Source organism: Podarcis pityusensis (assembly GCF_964106645.2).
Source record: "Podarcis pityusensis genome assembly, chromosome: 6".
NCBI classification, from domain to species: Eukaryota; Metazoa; Chordata; class Lepidosauria; order Squamata; family Lacertidae; genus Podarcis; species Podarcis pityusensis.
Genome location: NC_138030.1, coordinates 20,607,015 through 20,634,963, shown reverse-complemented (window position 1 = coordinate 20,634,963; position 27,949 = coordinate 20,607,015). Strand labels below are relative to the sequence as shown.

Genomic DNA, 27,949 nt, shown 5'->3' with positions numbered 1-27,949 from the left:
TTATTTATTTTACAAGATTGCTTAACTTTGGAAAGGTCCCAGCTTACGTTATGTAAAAAGTACCTTTATAAACAGAATTGGTTTTGTTCCATTTAGCAATAAACTTGGAAGACGCACTAGGAAAAACATGGGTTTATAAATAAATAGACAAAGGAGACAGTATAGTCTTAATGAACTCAATTAAGAGAAGCCTCCCACCCATTAAGAGTCTGACTGGTTCTTCTGACCACAAACATTCCACCCTCCCAGAAGTCGCTTTCAGACACAAGGAACTGTAAGATACCGTGACATTTTAAAGTAGCTTCTTTCTGGAGAAACTTTGGCAAGAAGCACAGACGTCTATGTTTTTATAAATGTTGGTTGATGTTTCTCTGTGAGTTAAGGTATGAAAACCTAACACTGCTCCAGGTTTCCCTTTCCTTTCCATAAATGTATGCTAAAGGGTATTTACTGATCACGGGATTCACGAAGAACAGGATTTAGTTGAAATTTCATTCCCGTTTCAAACCCTGGAGCTTAGAGTAGCAGCTGAAGCAAGGGCAACAGGGATGAAACAAAATTTGAGGACTAAAACAGAGCAAAATGTAACTAGGGAGTGCCTGGGGGTATATTACTCAAGGAAAGTTGTTCCTGCAAAGAAATTAAGAGGTTTGGAGAAGCCAAACAGGATATGTAGAGCCAGTTCCATGTTAGTTCCCAGAACGCTCTTGTCTCCAGATTGGGAACAGCAATAGGCATGGTTCATTGAGAATGGTGAGTATGCTTAACCAGGGTTTTGTTTAAGTTCTTGCATTTATTTTTAAATAAAAAAAACATTTATTCAATACAGCTTTGTCCACAGCCATAGTATCACAGGATGATCACTCCAGTCCTCAATTCCACATCACAGTCATGTTGGGTCACCAAATATACTCAATAGGAATCCAACAACCAATCTGGTTGGCTAAACATTTTCAATCAATATATCCCCTCCACAGACACCTCTGTGGTGATGATGATAGCATTAAAATACCCTGCTCTTCTTAAAAAAAAACAGAGTAAGCTGCTATACATCTACACTTTCTATAAGGAAGCCTTGAAACTTGCCAGCTTTGCCTCCAAACCTGACACAACCAAGGTCATGCTAACACAGCACCACGCTTATTAATACATCATCAGCAAACAATAAATTTTCAAATACAACTAATGAATCACAATCAGCCAAGGGCACAACCAATAAGCAAAGGGCACAACCAAAAAGGCCCTTCTCCTTGCTGTCCCACTAGGTCTTGCTGAGTTCACTGAGTTACTCCTGGCTCAGTTCATACATAATACCAAGCTAACCCTTGGCTTAGTGTGGATGCATTAGTGTGGAGGTTCCTGGAAAGGAGATCTCGGCAGCAGTTGCACTCCTTCCTTGGTCACCCTGCTGCCAAGATGCCTGCAGCTAAGCCATGGTTTGGCTTGTCTGAACCTGGGGCTCCTGGTTTGTCTGATCCAGACAAACTGTGAGCAGTAAATTCAAGAGTAATCCTTGGTTACAGCTCCTGATGTGTCTTGAGCAAGACAAACCAGGAGCTCAGGTTTAAATGACATGCTACATCAAGCCATGCCTTAGTCTTGGGTAGCATAACAAGAGGACTGGGGAAGGAGCACAACAGCCATGATCTCCATTCCAGGAGCTCACAGGTTCATGCTAAGCCATGGTTTAGCTTAGCATTACACGCAAAGTGGGTCATTGTGAGTGCAGAACAATGGTGTGTCCAATGCAGTCCCCATGATTCTTAATTCTGTGTTACAAAATTCAAATTTGGCACTGCAACAGTAATTTGAAGGGAAAGATGAATTCTAGAGGAGAGGGGTTTCCTATTTTTCCAATGGCTTTCCCCCACTCAAAATAGCTCTCAAACTGTGGGGTGGAGAAAAGGAACCATGAGGAACTGCAGCTTTCCCCTGACTAGACGTAAAATCAGAAGGATGGCAGTGATTATTTTGTGGGGGAAATGACAGCTCTCATCCTATGACAGCTTCCCTCTTCAAACTGTATCTTCAACAGCTGCATTTCGCAACAGCCGCAAGAAGAAACTCCGGCAAAAACACGCACCACAGAATGACATGGAACGTGTAGCTCCACCTTCCAAATTTTCAACAGCAGTTCTATGTCATGTTAATGTCAGAACAAGATCAAAGCTGGGAATGTGGCATATACACCAGGGCCAGAGTATATTCTTAGGCTTCTATAAATTGCTCGTATTCTCAAGGGAATTATATCATCTTTCCGAAAAAGTCATGGGTTCAATAATGCAACAAAGCCTTTTCTGTTTCTTTATTTTAGTAATGCAGTCTCCATAAGATCTAAATCTAACATGGATTGCAGAAAGCCTTTGACAAACGGGCAAATACCCTGCTTAGGTTTTTACTGTTCTGACGGCTTCAAGATAAGAATCCTATTTCTTTGCAAATACCAAACTAAATATTACTTCTTGGCTGAAATGATAAATCAATATGAGAAAGCATTATTCTTTAAAGGCAGGTGCTGGCATCCCTTCAGAACAATACATTAGCAATGGAGGAAAAATGAAAGGAGAAGCCTCTTAAGACAATTTAAAAATACACTGAGCAAAGATATATTCAGGTAAAAATAAAGGGAGAAGGGGGGAAGAGAAAGAAAATAGACTTATAATCGTTTGCAGTGTGGCAAGGGAGCATTAAATGTTTGTATTGATTCTTTAGCTTCATTTTTATAGACATGGATACATCCAGGCTGTCTCCCTTTTTTTCATTATACATCATCAAATATATTGAGGCACATGAGGGACCAACCATGTTAATTCCTCACAAGAATCTGATCGTTAATGGGGTACCTGAAGGTGTGGAGGGCTAGCAGCTGGTTTCTTACAGTGAAGAATGGTTGACATATTTACGGTTATGAAAGACAGAAACCAAACTAGATCTAAAAAGGCTTTTAGATTAAGTTTTCATGCAGTTATATGATGTTAACGAAAGTGTTTCAATACACATCAATGGTAAAAATCAAGTTTAGCAACAAATCAATCAGCTGTATAGCTTTTAGTGGATCTCTCTCCAAGGATTCTGAGTCAGTGGAGGATACTTAAATCTATTGTTGCTACTTTTCGGTAGGAAGATATAGGCTATTAGTTGAGAGTTCCCATTCTGATCAATTGTTTTCTACAAAAGGTCAAACCATTTATCTTAACACTCACTGGGTAAGGGTCAGGCTTTAATGAAGCAATTTACTGCTGTTGGGTAAGGAATGATAATATATTCCGCATATCCCCCTTTTCTTGAATGGGTTTCCCATCGGATATTGTTATTGATTTCTTTTCCATGGATTTTGGAGACCTGCTTTCTGAACAATTTATTTGATGGGACTCCCCGCCCCCCATGCAGAGAGGGTATCTCTAGCATGTTTTGTTAGTTACTATAAAATGCTGGAAAAATAGAAATTAACATGGGGTGTGGGGGAAGAGAATGTAAAGGAAGAAACACATGCATGGAAAATATGTCAATATTAGGTATGAGGCAATGAACAAGAATGACAAGATTTTTGGTCTGGATGCATAGCAAGTCTGGATTAATGGCTAGCATTCTGCTATGGCTTCCCATCAGTGCAAGGATTTCTGCAACAGACTTTCCCATTCCCCTCCCCCATGTGCACCTCACATTCTCCCAAAATCTCCAGAGGGTTGTAGGATCCCCTAGATCAGATTTAGGGGGCATGAAGGACAGGTGGGGAAATCCTATTCTGCAAATACAAATCCATCTGCTGACGGAACATTTCCCATAGCACTATGTTGAATTCCACCCTGTAGGTTCCACTTTTTGCAAGTGTACACATGAAATGAGCTGTACAGGTTAGATTCTTGCCATTAGGACCCCCTCAGCACAATTCTGATGTTGCCTGCTTCAGAAGCTACCTTCCAGGTATCATTTATAATCATTCTAGGACTATTTGGAACATGTCCAGAGGAGGGCAACCAAAATGGTCAAAGGCCTGGAAACGATGCCTTATGAGGAATGGCTAAGGGAGCTGGGCATGTTTAGCCTGGAGAAGAGGAGGTTAAGGGGTGATATGATAGCCATGTTCAAATATATAAAAGGATGTCATATAGAGGAGGGAGAAAGGTTGTTTTCTGCTGCTCCAGAGAAGCGGACACGGAGCAATGGATCCAAACTACAAGAAAGAAGATTCCACCTAAACATTAGGAAGAACTTCCTGACAGTAAGAGCTGTTCGACAGTGGAATTTGCTGCCAAGGAGTGTGGTGGAGTCTCCTTCTTTGGAGGTCTTTAAGCAGAGGCTTGACAACCATATGTCAGGAGTGCTCTGATGGTGTTTCCTGCTTGGCAGGGGGTTGGATTCGATGGCCCTTGTGGTCTATTCCAACTCTATGGTTCTATGATTTGCTGCAGAATAAAACACCCCTTTCTTGGTTCAATGTTGAATTCAGGCCTTCTTTTTTACCTCGGCTGTAATGCATACAGCATAAACAGAGACATCCCAGTGGGATTAGATCTGGTTTCAGTGGTTAGGAGTCAGCACAGAGAACTGTGACTCAGAAACCAGAGTCCCTATTCCTGGCTCTGACTTATTCTGCAACCTTTGATAATATACTTCCGTTATTTGCCCTTTTGTCTCTTTGACTCTGAGCAATTTTCTTCCCTTTACAATCAACCACTTATTTGCAAAAGGTTACAATTCAGATATTATTCTAGCAATATTATCTGCTGTTGGGTACATTAGTAGTGGCTGGTGAACTTAAAAAAACCTGTGATCCTATAGAAAGTATTTCACAGGAACAACACGTTGTGTTTAATTGATTGCATTTTGTGCTTAATTGATTTTATAGTAAACTTATGCATGCTTGCATCTGTGACATATAGCAGTAAGGAAAATAAAACCTACAGCTAGTATGTGGGGCAAAAACTATTTGCATCCCTCTTCCTAAAATGCCCCCCATTGTGCTGAAGCCAGGATGGGGTGGGGGGTTCAGTCATGCCCTGACAAAAATGAATACAGTGGTACCTCAGGTTACATACGCTTCAGGTTACACACTCTGCTAACCCAGAAATAGTACCTCAGGTTAAGAACTTTGCTTCAGGATGAGAACACAACTCGTGGTCCGGCGGCGCGGCGGCGGCAGCAGCAGCAGGAAGCCCCATTAGCTAACGTGGTGCTTCAGGTTAAGAACAGTTTCAGGTTAAGAACGGACCTCCAGAACAAATTAAGTACTTAACCCGAGGTACCACTGTACAGATAACAACTTTTCCCAAAAAGGTTAAAAATAAGTCATCACTCCTTCATATTATCAGTCTAACCAGACCTTATCCAAGGAGGAAACAGGAATCCTTGCAGTAAAGCTCAACAAAGTTCTCAGGCCCAATTCAAAGTGCTGTTTTTGACCTTCAAAGCCTTGGGACCCAGTACTTACAGGGATGTCTTTCCCCATATGAACAAGGATGCTGAGCTCACCATTTGAGGCCCTTCTTGGTGTGCCACCTCCGAGGGAGGTCCAGGAGGTGGGGACAAGAGAACTAGCCTTTTTTTTGTAATAGCTCCCAAACTATGGAAATGCTCTTCCCAGGGTGGCCCACCTGGCACCATCTTTCAACTTTCTCAAGTTTTTCATGATGTGGAAGCTGTTTTTGTTTCCCCATGCATTTGGAGAACACCGATGATTTATGTTGTTGAATTCTAAGTGTGTTAACATGCCAATGTAATTTTTATTACTGATTCATTTTGTTGGCTGTTAAGGCTTTTTGCTGTGGGAATGGATATATAATGCACCTAAACCACTTTGTGGTTCTTTACAATCAAGAGATGTACAAATTTTATGAATAAATAAAGTAATAAAATAAAATAAGCCAGTTGGAAATTCTGAAGAAGCTGCTGAGTTAACCTGTCCCATGAGCATCTTGCCAGCCCCCTAATGACCTACTGACCCCTGACCTCTTTCCCTTCATGCCAAGATCCTGCTTCCTTATCAGCTATGCCCTTGCTCCCACTTGAACACCATGTTACTCTTGACTCCAGGAACAAGGAACAGACCTCTCTTCCCAAGTCACATACTCTCTTTTAAATGCTATCTCCTGGAAGGAGATACAATCAACAAGAAAGAAAGAAAAACCCAAGCAGATCATTCCTTTTGTAAATGTTTACATAAGGAGACTTTAGCAGAAACAGTTTTTTGACACCAATAAATCCTCACTGCAATGAGTCCTTTGTTTCCTCCTTCAATCTTCTTTTGCCACGCCCCATTCAAGAGTGGCCACGCTTTAATGCACTGATGACTCAGCCTGCAAGTGGTAGATCTTCCATAGACTAAACCTTCAATTTTTAACTTGACATGTTTACTTAAGTTGCTTTCCTGCTCAACTTCCAGCAGCACACAAGAAAATACAGGGACCTCTCTATATGGGTAGGGTCCTTTGGCACACAAGAACAACTCCTCACTGTTTGTATATATCAAATGCAGCGGTACCTCAGGTTACATACGTTTCAGGTTACAGACTCCGCTAACCCAGAAATAATGCCTCAGGTTAAGAACTTTGCTTCAGGAGGAGAACAGAAATCGTGCTCCAGCAGCGTGGCGGCGGCAGGAGGCCCCATTAGCTAAAGTGGTGCTTCAGGTTAAGAACAGTTTCAGGTTAAGAACGGACCTCCGGAACGAATTAAGTACTTAACCTGAGGTACCACTGTATGGAGATATGACCTCACAGCCTTAATATTTGGCTGCCTCTTATCACACAGGCATTTTTTTAAAGACAGCAGTCAACATTAATGCAGAAAGGGTCCTGGCAAAGTACAGTGGTACCTCGCAAGACGAATGCCTCGCAAGACGGAAAACTCGCAAAATGAAAGGGTTTTTGGTTTTTTGAGTTGCTTCGCAAGACGATTTTCCCTATGGGCTTGCTTCGCAAGACGGAAACGTCTTGCAAGTTTGTTTCCTTTTTCTTAAAACCGTTAATACAGTTGTGACTTGACTTTGAGGAGCAACTCATAGCACGCAGTGTGATAGCCTTTTTTGAGGTTTTTGAAGACTTTGGTGATTTTTGAAGCTTTTCCAAAACTTTTCCGACACCGTGCTTTGCAAGACGAAAAAAACCGCAAGACGAAAAAACTCGCGGAACGAATTAATTTCGTCTTGCGAGGCACCACTGTATTCTATAGTCTTCAACAAAACCTGTTTTCCCCAGTCATGTCCAGCACATTGCCAGTTGCAAATTTTTCATTTTTTCATTTTTATGAATGTAACAAATGGGTACATATTTGTATACCAATTTGGTGTAGTGGTTAGAGTGTTGGACCAGGGTCAGTGGCCAACATCTTAATCAGCCATGAACCTCACTGGGTGACCTTGGGACAGTCATTGTCTCTCAGCCTAACCTACCTCAGAGGGTTGTTGTGAGGATAACATGGGGAGGTGGGGAACCACATGCACCATTTTGAGCTCCTTGGAGGAAAGGTGGAATATAAATGTAATCACACACATAGCTTTGCTCTCTCAAACACCCATCCACCCACAGGTCTAGAACATGAAATGCTGTCCACATGCTATGCTTGCTTACTCCCATTCTCCAAAGTGTGGGCAAAACCCAATTTATGCTGATTCACCTGACCACACAAAGTAGCATTTCTCCACTGCTGGTAGCAGTAGCAATATTAAACCTGGCTACACCTGCATCTGCCTGTATTTTATTCCTCTTTCAAAACCTCTGCTGCTATTGCTACCGGGAAAAGAAATCCCACAGTGTAAATAAAGGAACAGGTTAAAAGATGATCACTGTGGACAAAATTCATCTGCAGTCATCCACTCGGGTGGAGCCAGGGATAGCAAATGGAAAGCAGAATTGGAAAACCTGCAAGACAACTTATGATGGAAGAAGCGCTTCTTTGTTAGGATCTGGCTGCGATGCTGACCACAGAAAAGTAAAAATAAATACAATGTTCAAAGCTAGGAGAAGTGGCTAAAGACAATAGTCCATGCAGGAGTTCATTCAAAGTTTTTTTAAGCATTATGAATCTAAGTTGAGGGTTGAACTGAATTTTTGAAAAACAATTCAGCACAGAAGGACTATGACAAGGCAGTGTGGGGCAGGGAACAGAATATCGGATTCCAGGATCTCTAACCAGGGCTGTACCAAGGAGGAGAGCTACAGAACAGTTTGTTTACTAGAAACTCAAGGCCCACCGACTGGAACTAAATGCAAAATGGTGGCTGTGGGATGAAAGAGCCAGATGCAAAAGGTGTCGTGTGCCCCTCATCTTCGACAGGATCTGGCATGGTTTAGTCAGGATCTGGCAAGGATTTGGCATGGATCTGGCATGGTTTAGCATTCTTGAGTGGAGGTTGATGAAGGAGATGAAGCAGAGGGGGTGGTTGAAGGCTAGCACTCAGGGATGGAGGACAGAGCTCCCCACCTTTCAATCCCTGAGTGTGAGAGAGGGAGAAGGTAGTCTGGCAGCTCTTTCCACTACCCTTCCTGCAGAGCCACCGTGGAGGGAGATGGACCTCAACCAGCTGGTGATAGTAGTGGAGCAGGAAGTGACGGCAATGGAGTCTGAGTCAGGGGGCAAGAAACAGTCACAATGTCTTTCCCCACAACTCTCCCCATTTCCAAGTGACTACAAAACTTGCTGCAGTGGAAACCCAAGTGAGATGAGCAGTGTTAGAAACTGAGATATGAAAGCTAGGAGCTAAATGGCACCTTAAACCTAGGTCAGGCTTCCTCAACCTCGTCCCTCCATATGTTTTTGGCTTACAACTCCCATGATCCCTAGCTAGCAGGACCAGTGGTCAGGGGTGATGGGAATTGTAGTCTCAAAACATCTGGAGGGCCGAGGTTGAGGAAGCCTGACCTAGGCTAAGGGGCGCAACAACAGAATGTCTATGTGCACTTTTTTTATAAGAAGAATTCAAAGCTGAAAATGAATAAACTGCAGCTAGAATCTTATGTTCATTTTTCACATGGCCTATTCCTCATCTGGAGACTGCAAAAAACAAAGCCATGCATCCCCTGCCTGCCCCCCCCCAATATTCTTAAGAGGGTCTCTTCTCCAGTCTTCAGAGAGTGGCTGGAAGTGGGAAGGCAGAAAAAGGTCCTCCTTTCCTTCCACTCTGCAGTTTTAATCTGAAATGTTAGGCGCAGCAATGCACCCAGAGCTCAGAAACTGCTTGCGCTAATGATATTCCTTGTTGCAAAACGTGCCTAGAACAATGGGAGTTTCAAACGCTGGAGATGAGTAAAAGAAGTGGTGAAGGCCCACTCTGAAAGAATGCAAAACATGCCTTCAGAGAGTGCTTTCTGATCCTCCGGCTAAGTGCAACACAGCAGTCCAATGACATCATCCATTGATTTTTGGTGGCTGTGCAGATGTTTTTTAAGCTGGTGGTGACAGAATGATTGCCCATTGCTGAGAATGATTCTGCCTGCGTGAGAATTCCCTGATGAAATCCTAAATGCACTCTGTGCTCTACAGGGACCACAGAGAAAAAGAAATCAGAAAAGCTTACAGTGAACTTTATTTACTCTACAGTGATCGAAGGAGAAAGAAGAAATGAAACAGATAGCTCATAACCTTTTAAACAACAATAACAAAATATCCTCTATTTGGAGCATTTCGACATGGTACAAACATGTTATTGTTCTGCTTTAACCGATAAGATATAAGGGTTTTTTTGCATTATTGTACTATTGGATGCTCAGTTTGTGTATTATGCTATGCATGATAGATATTGTGCTTTTAATCAGGTGTTTGGTACTTCTGAGTTTTGCTTTTTATTAGTTTGGAATTAGCCTGAGGTTTGTACAGTGGTACCTCAGGTTAAGTACTTAAGTTCCAGAGGCCCGTACTTAACCTGAAACTGTTCTTAACCTGAAGCACCACTTTAGCTAATGGGACCTCCTGCTGCTGCCGCGCCGCCGGAGCACGATTTCTGTTCTCAGCCTGAAGCAAAGTACTTAACCAGAGGTAATACTTCTGGGTTAGCGGAGTCTGTAACCTGAAGCGTATGTAACTTGAAGCGTATGTAACCTGAGGTAGCACTGTAATAGATTTTGTTTATATGTTCCAAAATCTAGGTGTGGAACCACCAGTTTGCAGACCTAACTTGGCCCACCATGCCAAGTTTGATATAGTCTGCATCATCATCATTATCAACCCACTCTTTACCCAGGGCGAGTTACAACAAGTGAAACACAACATTAATATTAAAATATTACACAATATTAAAAACAGCTTAAAACAACTTAAAATTAATAATAATAATAATAATAATAATAATAATAATACATGGCAGCAGGTATGGGGTGGGTAAAGGTGGGGTTTCAAAGGTACAATCAGGAGCTGAGGGTGGTCTCCCAATTGTTTCTTTGCCGGAGCAAGGTGTGTTTCAAATGCCCCACCAGCTGGTGGATGGTAGGAACACACCTTGCTCAAGGAGCAGGAAGCAGTTTTCATTCAATGCAAACTGCTTCCCTCACCCAATCAGTGCTGATCCTCTCTCTCTCAACCTCCAAAAGCAGCACAGGAAGGTTTGCAAAAAGCCACTTTGTGCAGCTCATTTGCACCTCTGACATAATCAAAGGGATAAAAGCATATTCAAATTAAAACGATGGTCTGCAAGGTGCACTCACTAGGTGCAGCTCAATATCCAGGGAGTTTTCACTGCATATTCAACGTAACTTGTACCTGAACTTATTCACCTGGAATCAATGCTAGGAATTCAGAGCTGCGCATGAGCATGACACGGTTTTTCACAATTTGGCTCCAGAACGCTCAGACAGCTGGGATTGGCATGATCAAACAACAACAAATCCAGTATGCACAGGAAGGACAAAAGCAGGTGTTAACTTTTGTCTGTGGCACATTTTGTAGGCCCCAAAACATTAATGCCCTTATTAATAAAACAAAAGGAAACAGCTACAGAGTAATAGGGTGTCTACACTTCCCTCAATTTATTCAATCGCAGACTAATTCAGGGTCTTTAACTGAACAGAACAAAGCAAGGAAATTATCTAATTTGTTCAAAGACACGTTCCTAGTCTGGCTGCTGAGTAGAAGCAACACGAGAAGCTAGAAAGTAATGTTACTATGTTTACTAGTCAACTTTTAAATTGCAGTAACACCTCAAGGCTTCCGTCTAGACAGGCAACTCTATTGTTCCACAGAGCATAAGTATTAATTATTGCTCTTCACCTCCCAAAATAGCATTCAGACACAAGAATGGTATGAAAACACACCCGCTTGACTTGCCATAAGATGGCAATGATTACACTACATTAATCACAAGGTCTCCTCCCAGCCTGCAAGACAGAAATGTGGATCCAGAGTTTGCTCCAAAGTAGTGGTGGGCATTAGCTCAAGACTTGAATGTTGTAATTCTCAATGCTGCAGAAGTGCAACAATGGCTCCGAGACCACTAGACTGGAGGCTCAGCTACATTAGTTAAAAAACAGTGTTCTGAATGGTGCTACAAACATGCAACACCAGATGGCGCTGGAGAGCAAAAAAAATTCTATGTGATTTTCCATAGTGTTTTTCTTAGGGGCTTAGATGATAGGGATTTTGGATTTGCAAGGGTAGTGTTCAGGCCCAGGGGAGGGGAAGCTGGTGATTAGAGATGTGCTGTTTGATATATATATATATATTATATATATATAAAGAGAGAGAGAGCCAACTCATGTGTTCCTCCACCATCAAAATGAGTGAATAAAGAATGGATGAGAGACAGGTGCTGGGCAAACAATATGAGTCTCTAGCCCATCTGAGTTAGCACCTCTGTTTTAACGTAATCAAGACCGGCCCAAGATAGTTTGAATCCCAAGACAGAAGTCCAAATGCTGTCCTTTTCCACACACAGAAACTAAAATGCCCATCTACAAGCATTCTACCCAAATGGCATTGAAAGGAACAGGAGTTGCGTAACAACATTCGTTTGATCCTCTGCAATTCTCACTTCTTTCAAACAAGGCTTGAGCAGAAGCACTTCCTGGTAGTAACGATGGATGAATCTGTCCATTTTGGTTTCTTTCAGTTCCTCTCACCCCCCCCCCCCATCTTATTTTCAGCTAATTACATTTCCACATCGGTTTGCAAATTTCGATAGCATTTACGTAAGTACTCATTTCTCCAAATAGACACATTTTTTACAAGCAATTTCCCCTTTCGTATGTTACTTTCACTAATTTTTGCACATGCTTCCCTAATATATGCATTTTGTACACACCTGGGGAATGCACAAGAAAATGCAGAGAAGTGCAAATTTCAAAGGAAAGCTATGTTTTGGTTCACACATAGTATCAGGAAGTGTCTGTTAGGTAGGTTGGCATTAAAATGCTAACCAGACCAAATTTCTCTGCCATCCATCTGGCTGGTGGACTGTTGCCATGGATCACACCTGTCACTCAGCTCCCTTGATCATGTGCCCAGTACCTATTTCACCTTATTTCATAGTAAGACACATAAAATATCTTCTGTCATATTCTTCATCCCAATGCTAGTGATATCCAATGAGTTTAATGGAGATCTATCTCTGCATAAATGAATTCTGGGTTTGTCGGGCAGATGACAAGAGACTAGGAGAAGTTATGCATTGTATTCCTTCAAGTGCCAAAGTTGATAGCCTCAGGGGTGAGCCATAGGGCTGAAGAACCTACCAGGGAAGTAGCTCACCCATTTTGGTCTTACCTGTTCTATAGCCTGTGTTATTGAGGTACACTGCAAACGTGCGAATTTCATGCTGGGCCTGCCAAGATGGAGAGGAGCAGTTTTCATTGTTGGTGTAGGTGTTGTGATTGTGGACATACTTCCCTGTGAGAATTGAGGAGCGGGACGGGCAGCACATAGGTGTTGTCACGAAGGCATTGATGAAGTGAGCACCTCCCTGTTCCATGATCCTCCTTGTCTTATTCATCACTTGCATTGAACCTGAGGAAAGAAAAAGCACCACCGTGTCATCAAAAAGAGATCGAGAGCTGAAAGCTCATTGCTCTGCTTTTGTCAGAAAGTTTCATTGCACGTAAGACAAAAGAAGGCACTTTATGATAAAACGAGCATAGTTGTTTTAACCAGCGAGGGCGGAGAAGGCTGTGCCAAATATCTCCTGCTGGTTACATCTTCACAGTAGTGTAAGTAGCTTTGGAATTAAATCCCTCAACTTTTTAAAAAAGATCTTTTTAACCTTTCAGTTTTAGAACTTAATTACCTCATACTGTGTATATATATAGAATCCTAGGTCTGCTCAGGGAATCTGCTACTGCTCAGTATGGTTCTCATGCTACCTCTGCGGCAGATTGTTAGCTACATTTTGTGTGTGTGTTTGTTTGTTTTTAAGCCGAACAATTTTCAGTGGTTTTTTTTAAAAACAACAACGATGAAAACAAATTCTGTATCACAGTGAACCAGCAAAGAAAACAATTTGGGGCAAAGGAACTTCAAAACTATCACTTTGTTCTGATAATCATTGCTCTGTGAGTGGATTAAGGAAAGACTCAAGAGATGTTCTGTTCTAATCCTCTTCTAATGCAATCAGGGAAAGGGCCAAAACTCAGCTGTAATGCTTTGCATGCTGAAGGCACCACTTTCAATCCACTTTTACTTGGGGAAGGTTCAAGTAGCTGGCGATGGGGAAAATCTGTGCCCAAGACTCTGGAGAGCCCAGCCAGTCAGAAAACACAAACTGGGTTAGAGGGACCAACAGCCTGACCTGATATACGGCAGCTTCCTAGGTTTTTAAATCACTGATGCAGCAACAAGCTGCACACAACCTTATTGACTTTTAGCATGTATGAGAAAATGCATAAGGTGGGTCCACAAGCAAAGGCAACCACAATGAATAGTGAGCATACAAGTCTTGTTCAAGCAACCTGAAAGGAGAGGGAGGGTGAGTCTTATGCTTCCAGGCACCCCATCCCCAGGGAGGAAGGAATACAGGAATCACTGCAATATAGTGGCACCTTGGGTTACATACGCTTCAGGTTACAGACTCCACTAACCCAGAAATAGTACCTCGGGTTAAGAACTTCACTTCAAAATGAAAACAGAAATCGTGCTCTGGTGGCGCAGCAGCAGCAGGAGGCCCCATTAACTAAAGTGGTGCTTCAGGTTAAGAACAGTTTCACGTTAAGAACGGACCTCTGGAACAAATTAACTACTTAACCCGAGGTACCACTGTAGAGTGTTTATCCGTACCCTAAGTGAGATACTGCCTCCTCTTGGAGTATAAGTCCTTGAGTCCTCTCCCTACTTAACCCAGCCATTCCATTCACTTTATTTAATTATTCATCATCTCAGCCATTTTCATTGTTATTGAACTAGTTTCAGTTATTAGCATCCGTTTTGCTTCTAATGGGAGCCATGGCGACTCTTCTGTTGCTTGTCACTTCTGTGTTTTCCATCCAACTGGTATGAAATTGCCAGGGATTCTATGTATTGTCAGTTTATCCAACTGATTAAGACCTGCTAAACTTTAGACGGGGGGCGGGGGGGGAGAGTCCTCGTTTTGTAGGCTGCTTTAAAAATACTCACAGTCTGATCCACAGATCACTCCAAATACTAGTATCTCTCTCTCTAATGATGAATTAAAAATAAGTTAAGTACAAGGAAATGGGGAAGGTAGGAAGACAGTGTGGACTGGATTAAAAATGCTTTTCCGGACCCAATTCAAGTTTCTCAAGTTAGTGTTTAAAACGAGTTACCCCCCAAATATCTGAAAGATGGCTGACTTCCCACCTAACTCTCCCAAGTGTTAAGAGGACCCCTACTCCTGATCTTGGGACGCGGGTGGCGCTGTGGGTTAAACCACAGAGCCTAGGACTTGCCGATTAGAAGGTCGGCGGTTTGAATCCCCGCGATGGGGTGAGCTCCCGTTGCTCGGTCCCTGCTCCTGCCAACCTAGCAGTTTGAAAACACGTCAAAGTGCAAGTAGATAAATAGGTACCGCTCCGGCGAGAAGGTAAACGGCGTTTCTGTGCACTGCTCTGGTTTCGCCAGAAGCGGCTTAGTCCTGCTGGTCACATGACCCGGAAGCTGTACGCTGGCTCCCTTGGCCAATAAAGCTAAATGAGCGCCGCAACCCCAGAGTCGGCCACGACTGGACCTAATGGTCAGGGGTCCCTTTACCTTTACTCCTGATCTTAATAGTTCCACCTCACTCACAAGCAGGACTTTTTTTTCTAGAAAAAGAGGTGCCAGAACTTGCCGTGCTGACCACAGCCTTTGGTGCACAGAGAGGTGCCGGAACTCAGTTCCGGTAAATTCCAGCTGAAAAAAGCTCTGCTCGCAAGTTCACAAGAGAGAGCATTCTTTGTGGCAGCCCCCATGTTGCGGAATTCCTTCTCCACAGAGGTTCATCTGGCTTCTTCACCATGAAGCCTTCTGTGAATGATGAAGATGCATCTCTTTACCCTTGCCTTTGACACCTGAGGTGTCCTTTTTTCAGGGCCCACCCTATTTCTGTGATTGTAACCTGTTTCAACCATTTTAAATTTTAAATTGTTGCAGCCTGCCCTGGTGAAGGGCGAGTAGCACAATTTATGATACTCGTGAACAGAGCAAATGGGCTCCATATGTTTCAATGCTTCATTACGAAAGGAATGTGTACTCTTAGTAGGAAGTGATCAAACATTAACAGGAACACCCTATAAGAATTCCGACTGGTTGCCATTGTCACTCTTTCCACTTGGGAATGCCGCCCCCTCGGGAATTTATCCCACAAGCAGTTGTAGTTCAGATTTCAATTTGTCCTTCAAAGGCTTATCACAAATCTATGCACTCCATAATGGTTTCTATCGTTAGAATAGCATGCAAAATTTCTTAAAGAATGGGCAGAGTGGGGGAGGGAGGGAGAGAGAGAGAGACTTAAGCTTTTACAGGATATGGGAAGATTCTAAAGGGGTGGACATGTTTGCATTTGAGTGGGGCTTTCCTAAGCCATTTTGGAACAGACAAAAATGGCTCTGTATCATATTTGCAGCAATTATAAGATTTGTTATGCAAGACTGAAGCAGAACAGGCCTCTCTTAATGCAGAGTTCTCTCTAGTAGCCACAAGGTCAAGTTGCCATCAACCTTCTCCTGCCATTGAAGAGATGCCTTCATGTTTCGGGGGATGCCAGTCCCACACCTGTGTGCCCTTAAGCCCCTGAACAAAGGTGTCCAGTGAGAGCAGCCGCAGGCTACAGCATGCTGAGTTTTAACTTGACTAAAGCCTGCACCAATGCATTTTCAAGACAGGAGGCTCACGTTAGAGAATATTTCGCTGGCTCACGGCACTGGGATTTCCTTTTATCTCTCCATCAGCCATTCAGAGTTAGCAAAGGTCAGGTGTGCTCAATTACCTAAGTGGCTCTAGGCCAGTCTGTGGTAAAATGGCATCACAACCTAGTCCCTAAGAGAGAGATGACAGCCAAAAGATGCTTTAAAGTCTACACTCTGTAGGCTAACCCCCCCAAAAGTAGATGAAACTAAAAGGATAATACAAAGTGGATCAAGAGAGCTAGCTTTTGCCACTACGTAGGGATATCTGGCTAACCACCCTATGGCAGAAAGAAGAGAGATATTATACATGTGATGAACAAATAAATAAGTGGGTAGGAAGATGCACATGGCGTGGAAAAATGTGATAGAGGAAAGTTTTTCTCCATCTCTCATAATGCTAGAATTCATGGGCATCCAATGGGAATGAATGTTGGAAGATTCAGGACAGATAAAAAAAGTATTTCTTCATTTAGCACATAGTTACCGTATGTTTCGCTCCATAAGACACACTTTTTTCCATTTAAAATCTAAGGGGAAATGTCTGTGCGTCTTATGGAGCGAATGTGTGGTCCCTGGGGCTGGGGGGGGGGGAGGACCCAGGCTTCCCCTGCCAGCCCCGACAAGCTCTGGGAGCCGACCTGCTCTTTGGGGCTAGTGGGGGAAAGCCGGGCTTGCCTTCACTGAAGCCTGCACACCGACCCCTCTTGCTCTCCAGGCTTCCAAGGTAGCTGCCTGAAGCCTCCAGAGTGCAGCAGGAATTCCCGCTACGCTCCGGAGGCTTTGGGTTGCCTTCACTGAAGGCGAATGCAATGTGGGAGAGGGAGAGCTGCGCAGCACCCCTTCAGCGAAGAGGGAGGAGAAATGGAAGGGGCTCCGTTCCTCCTCCCGCTTTGCTGAAGGGGCGCTGTGCAGAGAGGGGGAGAATATTTTTTTTTCTTGTTCTCCCCCTCTAAAACAAGGTGCGTCCTATGGTTGGGTGCATCCTATAGAGCGAAAAATACGGTAACTACGGACATCACTTGCACAGGAGGCAGTGATGGCCACCAAACTGGAAGGCTTTAAAAGATGACTGAATTATCAATGGCAACGAGCCATGATGGCTGCACTCTGCCTGCATGGACGAAAGCAGTAATGCTTCTCAACACCAGCTGCCTTGAAACCACTGGGCATGGGGAAGAGTGATCTTGTGCTCGGATCCTGCCTGAGAGTTTATCCACAGGCACCTAATTGGCCACTTTGATAACAGGATGCTGAATGAGATGGACCATGGGCCTAATCCAGTAGGGTCTTCTTATGTTCACCCCTGCACTAGATCAGGCTGTTTTGATGAAGACGGAATGAAAAAGGGGTGTTTTCTTTTGCCCACTCTCTATAACTCCATCTCCATCCTCCCTGATAACTATAAATGCTCAGATTTGGGCATCCAGCCCTCTAATGCTATATCTCACAACATGGGAAGTCATTATAGAAGATGACACTGCACCCCCCCCCCAAAAAAAATGAGGCCAGGAGAGCATGACAAAGCTCTCTGGAGCCCCAAGCAGGTGCACTCCTTTTAGGGTGTGGGGATGCACTGCAACATTTTGTTGCACATCCTACTTCTTTCCTCTAATGTTAACGCTCTTCACCACCCTTTTTTTTTTTTTTTAAATGCATGGCCATTTGTGGACCAAATGTAACTCTGAACACAGTTTGGAAGACACAGATACCAGCTTTTTCCTCTCCATCTTGTGAAGCGAACCCTCTCTCCCTCCCCTCAAAACCCAGGTCGAATCACTGTTTTGTCATTCTGCTATTAAAACGCAATTTTAAACAACCCCTTTAAATGGCAGAGGCATCTGTGCAGAAATAACACTACATGTTAACTCCCCCCTTGGGGACACTAACCTCCTTTAATAAAACCACTGTAATGACAAGGCCCTATATATCAACAGTCTTTAATACAGAAACATATGATCTAATCTACTTCCACAGCTTGAGAGCTGATGTGAAGTGACAGATCAGTGGAAGGTAAAAATCCAGGGTACCCCTTCCATGCAATCTTAAATAGGCCAGCTTTAAATATTTTACAACAGCGCCAAGCCATCCAACAAAAATTCACTTCGTACTGCCTCCCAACACAAACTTTGGAGAGGCGGAAGAAATCGGATTCCTTCCTTTTGTAGGACATTGGTTGGGTGTTAATCGGTCGTTGTAATCTAAGCAAAACAGCTGCCTCTGGAGTAGGAAAAGCTTCCAAGCTGTCACCAATTCGGTTCTGATGTTACTTAGTAATGCGGCTGCTTTGAAAATGTGAGCATCCTCTTCAGAAGGTGGTCTCCATTGCAAATAACTAAGCCCTGTTTATGTTTGCAAACTCGTGTTGAAAGGGCATGGCGTAAGATCAGACATTTTTAGTTGACCCAGAGATAAAGTCTTTCTAAGAATTCCGAACTCTTGGAATTTTTTTGTTTGACATATACAGAGAAGACCAGTGTATCTTGGCTCCTTATGGGTGAATCAACACTGGATATTTGCTTCCTTTCGGTTCTTCTGTAAAGAGAAAGCACAATACGTTCCTGCCCACAAAGAGGTTAATTTTGTAGTTTTCTGCACCAACAATGCATCCGTGTTTATGTATGTTTGGTGCTTACTTGAAAAACATGCTGCGCTGTATCCTGCAACTGGAATTCTACATGATGCACATTACACAGATTTGTATAGCTTATTCTGCAATTGCAAGTCCCAGAAAAAGGCAAGAGTTAAGGCACTGAAGCCTCCAGCCAGTATCCACAGCAAAATTCTGCTGAGCACCACTCCTGCGGGCAAGAAACATGGTTTGGTTTTGCTGTAAAAAGAAAGTTGAGAATCCCAAGATGATAAACCCTACAATAAGCCAACACCTATTTCTATGGTATGGCATGGCCACAGAAAACGTTCAGCACATTTGGTTGAGATTCCTTCATAGCATGGGGTTGGATTAGATGAACCTTGCAGTCCCTTCCAACTCTACAATTCTATCGTTATATGATTCAGCTGCTATGTTTCCACACAATGATGCCACATGCTGTCAGTATCAAAGACATGCTTTGCAACAGCACCAATCAATCAGTATGATAATTCAACACAGGAGCTCTTTATTCTCCTGGACTAACATACAAGGAGCTTGTCAGTTTTCTCATCAAGTATGGTCCAATAGACAGTACTGCCTGGATTTGGGCCTGGGAGACTAAAGTTCAATTTGAGTTCAGCAAGAGACTCCTAGGACAGCCTTGGGCAAATCAAGTTCTCTCAGTCTCTCCCTCTCCAAAAATGTAACATGAGAACATTAATGGCCTGCTTCATCAGGCTGGACTTATGAGGACACTAAAGCATTTCACACATTACAAGGGATCTGCAGAAATGACTGGGGGAAACACACACATCAAATAAAGGAAAACTGCTCCGTAACATTGCAAAATATATTGCCATGCAGTGTTCCTGCACAATCACTTACTAAAATAATGTTTTAATATTTCATAGAATCATAGATATATAATAGAATGGTAGAGTTGGAAGGGATTCTGAGGGTCTTCTCATCCAACCCCCTGCAATGCAGGAATCTCAACTGAATGTGTTGAATCTTTTTGCCCAATGTGGGACTTGAACCCTTGACCCTGAGATGAAGAGTCTCATGCTCTACCAACTGAGCTAAAGTGGGGGGGGGGGGGGAGAAGCAAAATGTGAAGTTGTCCAGCACTGTAAGAAAAAAATAATGGTTGTGTGTTACAACTCTCAACAGAGATGGGCTCCTTTACAAAAAGTTGCAATGCTAATTTAGCAACCCTTTGCAGAAGCAATATTGAAATTTTCACCAGCTAGTATCACATTGTCAGAAATCACACCATTAATGCCAAGTCTGACAACTTCAATTACCGAAGAGCTAGAATTAAATCCAAATGCTCCGAGTGAGTAAAATTTGGGGAGTGGTAACTGCGGGTGGCAAAGTCAGCTCAGCCTCTGAAACTTTAATTAAAAATCTTGTCATAAATACTTTCTAATTGAAACTTTTCTGTAAATATATTGTCATCCAGGTTTTTAAAAAATTGCTATTTCTTGCTCCACATTAAGACTAAACATTAATCTTCCATGCCACATATTGAGCTGCTGAATAAGATTATAGACAACTTGCTCCAGTGTTAACTTGTCCTTTTTAAACATCAACTGGTAACTCCTAAGCCAGAAGGCAAATGAACCTATGGAGGTTATGGTGGCTCTGGCTTTGGAACTTTTCAGCTATCCATGGTGGGTGGCTGTGCAGGTCTGGCTCATCTTTCATTGAAAATATCCCACCAGCAGAATGAGTTGCTGATCAGGGATCTACAGGATAAAGAACACTCTAGCACCCAGTAGCCAAAGCTATTAAGTGAAGTAATCATGCAAGCTAACACCAGTCCAGCTTTCATTGGTACAGTAAATATGTGACTGGGCTGTACAGCTTCAGAATACAGGATCAACCATAGAAAATATTCCCTCCAGTTCAAAAATTAGCATGTCACCATAGTATTCTCCCTGATATGGTACTGCTTTGTGTGGAATGAATGTTTTGTAGGAAGGAGCATGCAGTTAAACTCATGTGAACTTAATTCTCAAGTGAATTAAGTAGTACAACCACTTGTACCACTCATTCTCAAGCGGTACAACCCAGAATTACCACTGAGAACTAGGTCTTCATTAATTTACTTCATACTAAAGCAGCAACAACCCTGTATCTGATCCATACAAAGGCCTAGTTTGCATGTCACGGTAAGCCAACTATGGCTTACCAGGACCGCACGAACCTGCTTAGCCTCCCTGTTCATAGAATAATAGAACTGTAGAGTTTGAAGGGATCCCAAGGGTCATCTAGTCTAACCATCTGTAATGCAAGAATCTCAACAAAACCTCTGCTTAAAAACCTCCAAGGAAGGAGTGTCCACCACCTTCCAAGAGAGTTCATTCTACTATTAAACAGCTCTTATCATCAGAAAGTTCTTCCTGGTGCTTAGTTGGATTCTATCGTCTTGTAAGTTGAATCCATTGGTTTGAGTCCTACCCTCCAGAGCAGGACTAAGCAAGCTTGATCCCTTTTAGCCTCCTCTTTTCCAGGCTAAACATGCCCAACTCCCTCATAAGGCTTGGTTTCCAGACCCTTGATCATCTTGGCCGCACCCCTCTGGGCACATTCCAGCTTGTCAATATCCTCCTTAAATTGAGGCACCTGGAACTGGACACATCAAGACTACTCCAGGTGTGGTCTGGCAGAGCAGTACTATTAGTTCCCCTGATCTGGACACTATACTTCTGTGGATGCAGCACAGAACAGCATTAGCTCTTTTTTCTGCGGCATCACACTATTGACTCATGTTAAGCTTGTGGTCTACTAAGAGCCCTGGATCTTTTCCACATGTACTTCTGGCAAGCCAGGTGTCCCCCATCTTATATTTGTGCAGCTGGTTGTTTCTGCCTAAGTGCAGAACCTTATATTTTTCCCTGTGGATATTCATGTTGTTAGTTTGGGCCCAATTCATCCCGAAGCCCACTTCTGTCTTCTGCAGCATTAGCTACCCACCCACCAGCAGCTTTGATGAGCATCCCCTCAATTCCTTCATCCATGTCATTTATAAAGACATTAAACAACAACAGGCCCAGGACAGAACCCCGCGACACCCCACTTGTCACTTTTTTTCCAGGATGATGAGGTATCATGAATGAGCACTCTTTGGGTTCAGTCCATCAACAAGCTACACCCCCTTCCCCCGGCCACAACAGTTCCTTTTAGCTAAGCTTGCCATAGCAGCTAAATGTGTCATCCAAATGTGTGGTGGTGCTTGAACTCTTTCCTCTTTAACCACGATCTGTAGCCAGGAGGAGAGCACTTAACCATGAAATCCGGGTTTTTGACACATGCTAAGCCAAGTCTTAATTGCCACGTGAAGCTAAAAGGAACAGGAAAGTACAAAGCACTTACCATATCCACCAGTGCCCTTGTGGTAAACCACAGTGTGGCTGAGCATTATATCCAAACGCAGCCAATTTGTGATGCTAGAAATTCAACCATGCAGGTGGCCTATCATCACATAAGTCCATAAATTTTCATGCATACCAGACCTCTTTTTTCCACTATCAAAGGATCAATGTATTATATAGCAACTGCCTGATTATTAGTAGCGTACACACACACACTGAGAAGCAGCCTCTGAGATTGCAATCGAGAAGAGAAGAGCATCAGCTAGGGGCAGTTTAACCCTCTTGCCTGCCTGCCTGCCTGCCCAAGCAGCTTGAGAAAGACAATTCTGAAAGGACAAAATGAGGACGGGGAAGGGTTAAGGTCTGGTTAAGCAGGCAGCCTCCAGTGGCGGCTTTCTATTAAACAAAAATCAAGAGATCATTCAAGCGTCTCCAATTTAATGTCTACTTTGGCCCATAGGAAGTAATAATAGCATGGGAGCTGGCCACTGCTGGAGAAATTGGTCTCTTTAGTAGCCTTAATTTAACAAGGGTATAGCAAATTGGAGGCCAACCAAGCTTTAAAGCATGCAATATGAGGAAAGATTAAAAGGAATTTGATATCAATCTCCAACTATTTAAAAGGCTCCCCCCCCCCAAAAAAGGAGACAGGTGCCTATTGTTCTTTACTGATATGGACATGTAGACAAAAAGGCAGCAGGTTGCGTTCAGGGAAAGCAGACTTGGATTAAACCTGCATGGCTAATAATGCTTATTTGGAAGAAAGTCCCACCTAAATGAATGGGTCTTATTTTCAAGTAACTATTTCTCATTCCTGCGCATTCTATTTTATTTTATTTGTTGGTTTTAAGAATTGTTTCAATATGATAATAGCATTTTATTATCGTTGTAAGCAACCCTGTTCTTGGTTTTGGAGGAATGTTGGTCTTTAAATGGTTCAAATAAATAAAAATATCATTAGGAAAGAACTGCGTGTCCTCATCTCCAGAACAACTGGGGAATGAAACCAATAAATGAAGACAGTTTGAAAGCACACAAAAATTTAAAATGTTGTGGAATCGTGGAAAGAGGCATTCATCACTTTGATACCAAAATTGGAATCTGAAAAGACTCAACTTAAGAACTACCGTCCCATCTCACTCCTAAACGTGGATTACAAAATTTTTGCTGATATTTTGGCAAATAGACTGAAAAAAGTTTTAAACGAAGTAATTCATAAAGACCAAGCAGGCTTTCTCCCTGGCAGGCATCTGTCTGACAACACCAGGAATATTGTTGATGTTTTGGAGTTACTGCAGACAAATTTGAACACAAAAGCAGCTTTGATTTTTATAGACGCGGAGAAGGCCTTTGATAATATATCTTGGAAATTTATGAAGAAAAATTTGGAAGGGATGGGAGTGGGAAGGGCGTTCCAAAATGGTATTGAAGCAATCTATTCAGAGCAAAAAGCTAAATTGATAGTAAACAATGTGGTGACAGAGGAGTTCAAAATTGAAAAAGGAACACGACAGGGGTGCCCCTTATCACCCTTGCTATTTATTTCTGTCCTGGAGGTGTTGCTTAATTTGATTAGGAAGGACCAGCGGGTGGAAGGAATACAGGTCGGAGGAAAACAATATAAACTGAAGGCTTTCGCAGATGATTTGGTTTTGACATTACAGGAGCCAGAATCCAGCACAAAAAGAGCTTTAGAACTAATTTCTGAGTTTGGTCGGGTGGCGGGATTTAGGTTAAACAAACAAAAAACTAAGGTCTTGGCAAAAAACTTGACACTTTCAGAAATAGATGGGTTCCAAAAGGAAACAGAATTAAATGTGGTTAAAAAAGTGAAATACCTGGGGGTCAACTTGACCGGGAAAAATTTGAATCTATTTAAAGACAATTATGTAAAATGCTGGTCTGAAATCAAAAAGGACTTAGAAATTTGGTCAAGATTGAAACTTTCCTTGTTGGGGAGAATTGCTGCAGTTAAGATGAATGTATTGCCAAGAATGTTGTTTCTGTTTCAGGCCCTGCAGATCGTGGACAGAGTGGAGTGTTTTGGAAAGTGGCAGAGGGACATTATGAAGTTTGTCTGGCAGGGCAAAAAGCCCAGAATAAAATTTAAAATATTAACAGACGTAAAGGAAAGAGGGGGATTTGCCCTGCCGGACTTAAGGTTGTATTATGAAGCTGCATCCTTCTGCTGGATGAAAGATTGGTTTTTGTTAGAAAACACTGATGTCCTAGATCTGGAAGGGTTTAACAATGCTTTTGGGTGGCATGCATATTTGTGGTACGACAAGGTAAAGTTTCATAAGTTGTTTAAAAACCATATTGTCAGGAAATCTTTGTTTACCGTCTGGACTAAATACAAGGACCTACTTGAAAACAAGACTCCGAGGTGGTTATCACCGATGGAGGCTAAGGCCACAAAAATACTTAATATGGGGGGTGGCTGGGCAAAATATTGTGAAATAATAGAAAGAGAGGGTGACACTTGGAGGTTGCAGAGTTTTGAAAAATTGAAAGGAAAGGTGCGAGACTGGTTTCATTATGCCCAAATTTTAGAGATCTTTAAAAAGGACAAAAAAATTGGTTTCCAGGTGGAAAAATCAGAATTAGAGTTGGAATTACTCGAACCTAAGACGAAAGTGCTTTCTAGAATGTATAACTTGTTGCTAAAATGGAATACTCAAGATGAGATGGTTAAATCAGCCATGATAAAATGGGCACAAGATATTGGGTACAACATTATGTTTGAAGACTGGGAAAGGTTATGGACCACCGGTATGAAATTTACGGCATGTAGTGCCTTAAAAGAAAACATTATGAAAATGATGTACAGGTGGTACATGACCCCAGTCAAACTCGCAAAGATATACCACTTGTCAGACAATAAATGTTGGAAATGTAAGGAGGCTGAAGGAACATTCTTTCACCTCTGGTGGACATGCCCGAGGGTGAAGGCCTTTTGGGAAATGATTTATAACGAGTTGAAAAAGGTATTTAGGTATACCTTTCATAAGAAACCAGAGGCCTTCCTCCTGGGCATTGTAGGCCAGAGAGTGTCAAAGAAAGACAGAACTTTCTTTTTATATGCAACTACAGCAGCAAGAATTCTTATAGCTAAATATTGGAAGGCACAGGAGCTACCCACACTGGAAGAGTGGCATACGCAACTGATGGACTACATGGAATTAGCTGAAATGACTGGCAGAATCCGAGACCTGGGAGAAGAGGCAGTGGAAGAGGATTGGAAAAAATTTAAGGACTATCTACAAAAACATTATAAGTTATATGAAAGTTGAGAATTTGCTAAGTTTTGGGAAAAACATGCTTCAGTATTGAGATTTGAAAATGATTGAAATTAAGTTATGACTGTGAAAAGTTTAAATTTAGAGTATATAATAGATGAAAGTACAAAAACATATGAAACAAGGTATTAATTTGCTGTATAATTTTCTTTAATTGTAAAGAATGCAGGGATGGAAGATGTGGGGAAGTCCAGTTGAATATGAAAAAAGATTTGGAAAAGTGAATTTTCTTTTATTTAACTTTTTCTTTTTTTTTTGTAAAATCGCTTTTGTTGTGTAATTGACGATGTATCCTGACCTTGGAAAAAAAGCAATAAAAAAATATTATTAAAAAAACAAAAAAAAAAACACAAAAATTTAAAATGTTGTGAATTAGATATTGCTTGATAGCCTTTGTAATTCTGACATTTCTGCACATTTTTTCAGCTTCTCCTTTGTATTTTGTCATGCAAAGCTCATAGACATCAATATCAGTACAATTATAAGCATGCTTACTCATAATTAAGTCCCACCTAATTCAGTGGGTCTTGTTTCCTAGTAAATGTGTTTAGGATTGCAGTACAAGGACATAAGAAGAGTTCTGCTAGATCAGGCTAATGTCCCATTTAGTCCAGTATCCTCCTCTCACAGTGACCAACCAAATGCCTATGGGAAGCCTACAAGCAGGACGGTGATTGTAGCAGCACTCTGCCCACCTACATGTCCACAGATAAACTGCCTCTGACAGTGGAGGTAGAACAAAACCATCATGGCTAGTAGCCACTGAAGTTTGCAATAAAGTATACAAGTTCCCTTATATTCACACATAACAATGCAAATTTCTCTCAAGTGTCTGGATTTCTGCATTTCAGGAGCCATTGGTTCTGCAATTTTTTTCTTTCTTTTCATGTTTAGATGCCTCCAGAATCTAGAACCTGACATTTTAAGAGCATTGAAGTCCTCAATATTTTCCAAAGTCTTGTTAAGGAGCTTGAGAACAAGCACATATTCACTTGTTAAATTTGTGCCCCACCTGCACACCACATGGCCCTCCGAATGTGCTCCATTAATGTCTCATAATTCCTATCGCTGCAGCAAAGCATGAACAAGCTCTTCCAAAGACCAAGTTCACTTCCACTTGATAAGAGATACAAACTGCAACGGGCACATTGCATCTATCACAACACTTTAACTCAGTGTGTCCGTTCTGACTGATCTAGTTGGACACATTTGCCTAAAGCTTTAGGCAAGATTTAAGGAAAAATCTTATTTCAAGCTAATATGTGGTCTCATGGATCGTCTAATGAGGCCTGAGGAAGACCACCCCCTGGCTCCACGAAATGCATTCTCTCTGGCCAGATCTTAATGTGTGTGGACACATGGGCCATTGTGCTTGAAATTGGCGAGAGACAACAGATCATCTGGAGAAAGGAAGTACACCGCCCAGAGGACTTTGACAATTGCATCAGAGACAAGCAGGCTGGCATAAAACAGATCGTGATAAATTTTTAAGGACCACCCTCTGGATTTTAGTCACAGGAGACTGAGATAATGTGCACAGCTTTTTGGAATATGCATTATTGAAACGGGTCTGTCTAGCTCTAAAACACACCACATTCTCACCAAAACGGTGAGATAAAAACCTTCCCTAACCTTGCTGAATTTGAACCATGATGCAATTCTTCCACCCCCCCCCCAACTGCAGTAGAGATGTTCTAGTCACTTTACGAATTTAAAAATACATCTAAATGTCATTTGTGATTAAAAAAAATTTGAAAAAAATGAGGAGCATCATAAAAATGATGTTTCCTTTGTTAATGCCTATAGCTGCAGGAGCTGAGTGTTGCTTCTTTGGATTTCTCTTCCACGAAAATATGTTGCGCAACATGGAAATTCTATTTTAATGCCCCTAAAGAAAAACAGAAGAACATGCTCACCAGCAGGATATGTATTTCTTATCCATTAGAGGCTGCAACAGCATAAAATGAACAGCAATGAAATCTCCCAACACTTGCAGGCTGTGCTGCGGTCCTATACTGTACAAGTACAGTGGACACTCGGGTTGCGAACGTGATCCGTGCGGGATGCACGTTCGCAACCTGCAGCGTTGCGTCTGCGCACACGCGGGTTGCAATTCGGCATTTCTGCGCATGCGTGACCACCGAAACCTGGAAGTAACCCGTTCTGGTACTTCTCGGTTTCGGCGGTCCATAACCTGAAAAAACGCCACCTGAAGCATCTGTAACCTGAGGTATGACTGTATACCTAGACATCCAATTGAACTCAATGGGCATGTGGAAAACTGCACTGTCAGCTACAAAATATATGTTCAAGCTAGCAGCCACTTTTTAAACCATGTGTACCAATTCCAACATTTCATAGTTCAAAATAAGGGCATGCTTGTAACCTCTCAAGCTATGGGTCACTGCCCAAGGCATCCCCTTG

At 42.3% G+C, this 27,949-nt stretch overlaps 1 protein-coding gene across 3 annotated transcripts in view; it reads right to left on the bottom strand.

The window, feature by feature from the left end:
- Positions 1–27,949, bottom strand: part of SULF2 (sulfatase 2) — a 286,446-nt gene that overhangs the window by 56,467 nt on the left and 202,030 nt on the right. For all 3 annotated transcript variants that reach the window (XM_081011117.1, XM_081011116.1, XM_081011118.1), the window contains one exon: positions 12,691–12,930. In XM_081011117.1, the coding sequence (XP_080867243.1) occupies positions 12,691–12,930 (240 nt within the window). The remainder of the gene's footprint in view (positions 1–12,690; positions 12,931–27,949) is intronic.